The following is a 9,266-nucleotide window of genomic DNA, read 5'->3' as shown; positions in this document are numbered from 1 at the left end:
AAGGAAATTCTTAAATCAGCAGAAGCAAACTTAGGCGGAATAAAGAGAACTGGTAGAAAACCTTGGGTTTCAGACGATATATTGCAGCTGATGGATGAACATAGAAAATATAAGAATGCTAGCGATGAAGAAAGTAAAAGGAACTATCGGCAATTAAGAAATGCTATAAACAGGAAGTGCAAACTGGTGAAAGAAGAGTGGATTAAAGAAAAGTGTTCAGAAGTGAAAAGAGAAATGAACATTGGTAAAATAGACGGAGCATACAGGAAAGTTAAGAAAAATTTTGGGGTACATAAATTAAAATGTAATAATGTGTTAAACAAAGATGGTACACCAATATATAATACGAAAGGTAAAGTCGATAGATGGGTGGAATATATTGAAGAGTTATACGGAGGAAATGAATTAGAAAATGGTGTTATAGAGGAAGAAGAGGAAGTTGAGGAGGATGAAATGGGAGAAACAATACTGAGATCTGAATTTAAGAGAGCATTAAAAGATTTAAATGGCAGAAAGGCTCCTGGAATAGACGGAATACCTGTAGAATTACTGCACAGTGCAGGTGAGGAAGCGATTGATAGATTATACAAACTGGTGTGTAATATTTATGAAAATGGGGAATTTCCATCAGACTTCAAAAAAAGTGTTATAGTTATGATACCAAAGAAAGCAGGGGCAGATAAATGTGAAGAATACAGAACAATTAGTTTAACTAGTCATGCATCAAAAATCTTAACTAGGATTTTATACAGAAGAATTGAGAGGAGAGTGGAAGAAGTGTTAGGAGAAGACCAATTTGGTTTCAGGAAAAGTATAGGGACAAGGGAAGCAATTTTAGGCCTCAGATTAATAGTAGAAGGAAGATTAAAGAAAAACAAACCAACATACTTGGCGTTTATAGACCTAGAAAAGGCTTTCGATAACATAGACTGGAATAAAATGTTCAGCATTTTAAAAAAATTAGGGTTCAAATACAGAGATAGAAGAACAATTGCTAACATGTACAGGAACCAAACAGCAACAATAACAATTGAAGAACATAAGAAAGAAGCCCTAATAAGAAAGGGAGTCCGACAAGGATGTTCCCTATCGCCGTTACTTTTTAATCTTTACATGGAACTAGCAGTTAATGATGTTAAAGAACAATTTAGATTCGGAGTAACAGTACAAGGTGAAAAGATAAAGATGCTACGATTTGCTGATGATATAGTAATTGTAGCCGAGAGTAAAAAGGATTTAGAAGAAACAATGAACGGCATAGATGAAGTCCTACGCAAAAACTATCGCATGAAAATAAACAAGAACAAAACAAAAGTAATGAAATGTAGTAGAAATAACAAAGATGGACCACTGAATGTGAAAATAGGAGGAGAAAAGATTATGGATGTAGAAGAATTTTGTTATTTGGGAAGTAAAATTACTAAAGATGGACGAAGCAGGAGCGATATAAAATGCCGAATAGCACAAGCGAAACGAGCCTTCAGTAAGAAATATAATTTGTTTACATCAAAAATGAATTTAAATGTCAGGAAAAGATTTTTGAAAGTGTATGTTTGGAGTGTCGCTTTATATGGAAGTGAAACTTGGACAATCGGAGTATCTGAGAAGAAAAGATTAGAAGCTTTTGAAATGTGGTGCTATAGGAGAATGTTAAAAATCAGATGGGTGGATAAAGTGACAAATGAAGAGGTATTGCGGCAAATAGATGAAGAAAGTAGCATTTGGAAAAATATAGTTAAAAGAAGAAACAGACTTATAGGGCACATACTAAGGCATCCTGGAATAGTCGCTTTAATATTGGAAAGACAGGTAGAAGGGAAAAATTGTGTAGGCAGGCCACGTTTGGAGTATGTAAAACAAATTGTTGGGGATGTAGGATGTAGAGGGTATACTGAAATGAAACAACTAGCACTAGATAGGGAATCTTGGAGAGCTGCATCAAACCAGTCAAATGACTGAAGACAAAAAAAAAAAACCTCTATTTCTGAAACATTTTCTGAAACATTATCAAAAACAGGCTATTTCACAAGTATTAAGTTAAAAAAATTTTAATTTAACTGCATTCATCAAAATCATTGCAATAGGTTTACAAAATCCATAATTTTTAGTTGGTGTTGAAGATAAGAATGCTGTAATATTTTATTTTTTCAGCTTTGTTATACAGCTTGTATCTTGGATCTTGAGAAATGCAATAAAAAAAAATGCTTCATGCAATTGTAATTTAATCATATCACACATTTCAATTATATTTTGTAGTGTTTAACTACCATAAAATTCATACCAAAAGCAAGAAGTTAAAATAACTAGGGCATACAGTGATTGATATTAACTGCTTCAAATTAATTAAAAACTTAGTTTATCCAAGAGTTTATATTTATTAAGTGCGTTTTTCATTAAAAAGAGTAGTCACTTGAATATTTACCAAAAAATAGGCTTCGATTTATGAAAAAGATCCTTATTTGGCTGACGTTGCCTTCTTGAAAAAAATCACAGAATCATTTTAAAAATTGTACCTTTTCCACATATCTTTTTATCAAGCCGCAGGTCTACCAACGACGTTTCTTGTTAATTTTTTTAATGGTTTCTCTTATAAATCTACCCTATTTTAAATAAAAATAAAATTAAGTTGTACTAGATAAACTGAATTAAAAATTAAATTAATCATAATTAAATTTTTAAAATACTTTAAGTATACATTCAACATTTTTAAGCAAGAATTAACAATATACGTGTACGCAGATTTCCAACCACCATTAACCAACCGTCAAAGATATTTATTTATGTCAGCTGATTGTTGTTTACATCTCTTTTAAGCGTACTGTGCCTTTTTGAAGATAATTATTAGAAGTGTGTATTTGAGTAGTAGTACAATTTTTAAGATGAAAAAGATTGGTCAGGGAAGTCGTCGATCTGTTTCTTGTGATAATGTGCCTTTTAAAACTAATCGAAGTAGTTCATTAAAATGTAAAACTGGGTCTAAAGCTGAGGAAAAAATAGAACGTCAACGTATTTCACGAGTTAGATTTAAAGAAAACGTAGGTAATTCTGTTAAAACCTCCAAAAGTGTACAATTTGTTCGTAATACTGAACAACCTGTAAAAAAAACACGTTCTCTAATTCATTTTAAACCGAGTTTACAAAATAAATTACTCTCTCTAGAACAATTATCCGTGGACTCAAAGTTACAATCTGAAAGTGGTGTTGATCTGAAATTTGATGTACCCGAACTATGTACTTCTCTTAGAGTGGCAAATAAGTTGCTAGACGAAGCAGCCTTGGAAAGTAAATCTGATTTTGGGAAAAATAGTCTAAAAGGTGTTAGTTCATCAGATACTATTAAATCGAAGGTGGTAAAGATATTTACACTGAGTCAGCCATAGAGTAAGAAATAGTAATTTAGCATTAGTGTAGTTAAGGTTAAGTGTGTGGTTAATTGTTATCAACATAAAATTTTGGTACAAGGGTTTTATTCTCTTTTTCAAGTGTTTAGAATATATAGAGAAAATTGTCATCTTCTGGAAATTAATAATTTTATGGATCGTAAATTAATGGCTTGTAATTTTCATTAATAGTAATATTTTAGTTTTTCAGCCAATGTAATTTACTTTAATATAAATCTGCCTTATGGTAACTTTGTTATCAGTTGAGCCAATCCAGTCTCATGCAGTTGTTAATTGAATTAATAGCATAATATACATTCATCATTGGTAAAGGTAGGCTATTGCATTCTAATCACGTTGCTCAGATTTGAAGTAATTAGATTTAACTTTTTTTTTACAGAATACTTTGTAAATTGTGATTTAGAAAAATAATTATTACATTTTGTACAATTATTACTGTAATAGAATATAAAAGGTATAATTATTCACATGTATGAGTATTTCTGTAAAATTACCAAATAGATTTTTAATAAATCTGACTTTCTTACCCTCGGCAGAATTTTTGTCTTTTAATTTTGCTGCCAGATTTTTAAAAACATGTGCGATTTATTAATTGAAATTATGTTTCTTCAGATTTAGTAACAATAAAAATTAAGTATTGCTCATCTAGTACCCAGCAATTTATGATAATATTTACAATGATTGAATTTTTACATCATGAACTGTTTTGTTGGGGAAAGAGGATTGTAAATAAAATTTATTATGCCAGTAATTTAGAACTGTAGTCAATTCTAGTAGATGACCATTTCTTTAGGACTGATAACAAAAAAAACCCTTCCTAGAAAACAGCCATTCAGATGACAACCAACTGGAAATAACCAAAAATCTTTCTTTCTTGTATCACTAAAATTTTAACAATAATGAGTTCAAATTCAAAACTGATAATTTCAAACATTTAGAAGAGCTACATTGCTTTTAGCTAATTAGGTATTAAGGTTTTTGAAAAGCAGTGTGAATGGTTTAATAATTTTTGAATTGTTTGAACATTGTTTAACTCACAATTTGCTAAAACTTTCTGAGTTTATTTTAAAATTTATCTGTCACTTCTAGAATAATTATGAGAAATTGAATTATCAGAATATTTCTATAATAAAACTTAACAAGAAAGAAGATAGAAATTAAGCAATTAGAATGTAGTTTCTTTTGTGTACAATTAGTAATACATAGTCACATAAACAAATTAGATAAACAAACTGTTAGAAACCATTAATTTACAACCCAAATAGATTTTAATATGAATTTGTTACTTATTTCTACTTTTAAATCAGACTGAAAAAAATTTAGTAATAAAATGGTTTTAATTACTCCAAAATGTTCTCATTTGCTTTTATTAATAAAATTGGTGCAGTTTTTAGTTAAAGATATAGTTCAGGAGTTAATAGTTTTCTTTTCTTAATATATTGGACAAAAACATTTAATTTCTTATAGCATTTGTTTTATTACATCTTTTTTTCTCCTTTTTTTTAAATACATGAATTGTTTTAGTCTATGAAAATACATAATTGAAAAATTTGGATGTAGAAATTCCAATTTTTAATACATCTATTATTTTGAAGTTATTAGTTTACTTGATCTGTAGATACTGTTCATTCTGTAAAAGTTAATTTTTTCTTGGTAATACCTTTATACCACAGAATAGATAAAAGCCTGCTTACAAAAAATAAGAAATTTGTTGTTCCTAGCCTATTTGTTTATTTATATATGTGATAAAACTTATAAAAACAAACTTATTTGTTATATATATATATATATAAATGGTTTATTTATACCATTTTATTTGTAATTAATTTAAAATTTTAATCCCAAAATGAAAGAACATTAATAATACAGGTAATTTATATTTAGAAAAGCAAAACGTTTGTTTTGCACTGTCATAAACATGAAATGTATTGTAAATTAATTATTGTGTAAATATTTTATTTATATTTGGAGCACTACCCCATACAGAAGAGGTTGCTGTTATGTAAACAACTTATTTTTCATTAATCTAAACAAAAAAAAAACAAAAAATAGAATATATTATACTGATAGACAAAAAAAAATTTTAATGTTTCTCAACTGTGATACCATTTCTTGAATTGCTTTTTTGCGTACATTACAGAGCTGTAAATAACAATTTTTCTATCATCCTTAGGTTTAAATAAATTATGCTTCAAAAAATTAAGGGAAAATAAAGTTAAAATCTGTAAAATTTATAATTTTGCATGGCCATACCTGTATTAGAATGATTCTTCAACAGTAATTGGCTAGCATGTTAGTATTCCATTTTTCATTTATAGCAACTTTCCATGACCAAAATGTCTTGGTGGAAATGTTCACCGTGTTTGTCATCTACAACTCTGACGTGATTTGGGTAAAAATGCAGATGTGAGTGGAAGAAATTTCTGCCTGATGTACAAAAATCTGAGATTCTCCTTCTTCATTGCTTTTACAAAATTTTTCATTAGTCTTAGCTTGATATGGAGAGGCGGTAAAAATATTTTTTTGGGTTCAATTCATGGGCTCATGAATAATATTTTTCCATTTTTAAAGGTACCAGTCCTCAGGTTTATCTTGTTTATCTTACCAGACAAGTTCATCTTGTCCTTTTTGATAAATTTAAATCTCTAATCAAGTCATTTAATTTACCTTGTGATATATGATGCGGCTTATTGATTTATTTGATAATTCAAAATAATCATTGTCTTCTTCAATATTGCCTGTCTTCTTCATCGCTGCTTTTGAAACATACATTCACAAGAATTGAAATAGTTTCATTGTGAGGTATAGGCCTGATTGCAGATTGCAATGAAGGATATTTTACAGTATGTTTAGATTTTTTAGAAGTTCTTGACACTCTTGTTAAAAGTAAAAAACGGTTACATGATCCTTCGATTTATGCCAAAAAGGTACACCAAACATATTTAAAAATATAAATATTTTGTGAATATCAGTTACAGTTCAATAAATTTGGAAAATGTTCACATATTTCCCATTCAAAATAAATTTTGACAGAGGTTGAAAGAAGAGTTGGATGGAATACAGTATCTTTCATAAGTTTAAGGACAAGTTAAAAATAACTGAAAAATCAGTATTTCATGACAAAATCTTTATTTTATACAAGTAAAAATTAAAAATAAAAATAACAGAGATAATGCTACATCATTTTTTAAATGTTTAGTTAGTATTTTGTATGACCTCCATACAATTTTAGGCATGCTGCTACTCTGTCAGGCATTGATTCAATCAATTCCAGACATTTTTCTTTCATCACCTGTTGCCACAGACTTGCGATTTGAAGTCGTAACTCAGCCTTATTTTTAGGTTTTCTTTTAGCAAGTTGCAGTGCCATCCGATTCCATAAATTCTCAATCGGATTTAGGTCAGGACAACGAGCAGGCCAGTCCAAGAGTTCCACATCATTTGCATCAAACCGTGCCTTGGTAACTCGTGATTTATAACAAGGTCTTGCTCGAAGATGAAATTCTCACCTGACAGGTTATGGACACTAGGAAGCATGAATTCTTCCATTGTTTTTATGTACTGTATGATGTTCATTGTCCCATCCATTATTCTAAGGTGTCCAGCGTCCTCTGAAGTTATGCAACCCCACATCAAGATAGCATCTCCACCTTGCACAGCAGGAATGATGCAGGCCGGTAGAAACTTTTCAGTTTTTGTTCACCTGACCCTAATTTTTCTGTTGTACAACTGGAATCTGCTTTCATCAGAAAAGACAACCCTTCGCCAAGCTTCTTTCAATCGGTTCTTTGTTTGCTTGCAAAACTAATGACGTTTTGACTTGTGAACAGCGCTTTGCTAATGCGAAATATGATTCCATTCCAGATTCTTTTAAACGTCTAGAAAGAGTGGCAGTACTAACCTGAATTTTGTGCTACTTCTGTCACTATATCAGGCAAACTAGCAAACCGATTAAGTTTTGATACCTTTATAATCGCTCTGTCTTGACTCATTGATGTTTTTCGTGGTCGACCGGATCGTGGAAGATCAATGACAGTTTCTTGATCACGATATTTTTTAACGACTTGCTGTACACATGTTTTTGATATTTTTAATCGTTCAGCAATGTCTCTGTATGTTTTATTTGCTTTCCAGAGACCGATTGCTTGCCATTTTACTTCTACACTAACACTTTTCTTACCTGTTGTTAATAAAAAAACTTTTCACCAACCTAAACTCAAAGAAACAAATTCTAATTCATCAACATTTTGGTGGGAAACAGCTGATAATAGTGCCAAGTTGACATTTTTAATTACTGTTGGTACGCCTGACACTCTTAAGTCTGTGTACCTGACACTTTAAAGTGATTTGTACATTTTTGAACATTACTTTCTTAAAAACAAAAATTTCATGAAGATTTTAAAATCACTTTTAAACTCAGCCCTTTTAACTCAAAAATAATTTTTTTATTAGTCTATTGAAAAACTCTAACACACAGCTTTAAAATGACATCACACTCATTAGCGTAGGTTACATATTTTACGAGAAATAGTAATTTCTTTATTAAAAAACGGACTAATTTTAGCTCATATAAAATATTTAAATGACTCCATAAAATTTGAAGCATTTAACTTAGAAGCTTGCGGTTTTCACCAAAAGATGTATTTTTTAAAGCTGTTTCTCAAAGACATGTAAGATTTGTATGTAGTTCATAAGTTTAAAGACAAACTGACAAACAGTTTTTCTAAGGTGTCCTTAAACTTATGAAAGATACTGCTTGAAGGACCCCTATTACATAAAATAAAATAATTGGCATTGGCAGAATGAATTGGTTTTTAATGTTAACTTTATGTTTACTTTCTATTCAACATAGCATGACTGGTTATGTAATTTTGTCATAGTAATTCTGAATTTGTAATTTTATTTTTACCTTGCATAACCCTGAATTTTAATAATAAATTTATCTATATGTATTCTGTTCTATTTTAAATTTTGCATAACCCTGAATTTTAATAGTAAATTTATCTATAAGTATTCTGTTCTATTTTAAATTTATCTTTTTTTTTATAGGTTTTACAAAAAGTAAACATACCGTTTGAAGAACAAATCTACAAAAATCTGGTTGATCTAAAAGTGAGCGACAATGATTTACATTATGGACAAGATAAAAGAATTAAAAGCAAACATTTTGAAAGAATTAAAGACAAGGAACCTGAATTATCTGAATTTTATGAACCATCATTTAATGAAGAATATGTACTTAAAATTGAAAAATTACAAATTGATCCATTGAAAGTGATTAGCTACGATGGATTTTCTATATCGGATAGAATGAAAAACTGGCAGATTTCATGATGGATGTTGATAATAAACTTTCTCGTTTGTATGCTAGAAATATGTTGACGAAAATAATGAAGCAATGCTGATTTGTAAATGTTATTTATTTTTATAATTATTAAAGAATATTTTATAAGATCCAAATACTGCTTTATAATTTTTATTTTGTAAATGAGTTTTAATGAGATGCCTAACATTGTTATATTGTTAGCCGTACAGAGTGTAGAATAAATAGTATATTTTTTTCCTTGTGCCTTTTGTTTTTCTGTATTCATCCGTTTTAGATCACCTTTATAAAATTTTTGTTGCAATATAGAATAATATTAACAAAAGTTTTATTGCACTGATATTTATCTATATCCCAAGAACCACTGATTTAGCCTGAATATATATTGTAAGGAGTGAGCAATGTAAAACCAAACCCGTAATGTAACTGCTGCAGAATTGGTAGGTTATGTTGGAATGAAATTTTATTAATGATATAAGAAAATTAAATTAAATGATATAAATTAAATAAGAAAAAAGATAAAACATAATTTTAATGTTGCA

The 9,266-nt window shown here is 29.4% G+C and overlaps 1 protein-coding gene across 3 annotated transcripts; it reads left to right on the top strand.

Moving 5' to 3' along the window:
• The first annotated feature begins 2,761 nt into the window (after positions 1-2,761).
• On the top strand, positions 2,762-8,968 carry LOC142317348 (uncharacterized). Of its 3 annotated transcripts, none has more exons than XM_075353830.1 (2): positions 2,762-3,035; positions 8,451-8,968. In XM_075353830.1, the coding sequence occupies exons 1-2, from the start codon at positions 2,880-2,882 to the stop codon at positions 8,733-8,735; spliced, it is 441 nt and encodes a 146-aa protein (XP_075209945.1). In that variant the 5' UTR covers positions 2,762-2,879; the 3' UTR covers positions 8,736-8,968. The 3 variants fall into 3 exon arrangements, 1 of the variants encoding a protein (XP_075209945.1); XR_012754709.1 differs by lacking the exon at positions 2,762-3,035 and adding an exon at positions 3,042-3,347; XR_012754708.1 differs by lacking the exon at positions 2,762-3,035 and adding an exon at positions 3,042-3,381.
• The last annotated feature ends 298 nt before the right edge of the window (positions 8,969-9,266 follow it).

Source organism: Lycorma delicatula, chromosome 1, assembly GCF_047948215.1.
Source record: "Lycorma delicatula isolate Av1 chromosome 1, ASM4794821v1, whole genome shotgun sequence".
NCBI lineage: Eukaryota > Metazoa > Arthropoda > Insecta > Hemiptera > Fulgoridae > Lycorma > Lycorma delicatula.
This window is presented reverse-complemented; position numbering and strand designations above follow the sequence as displayed.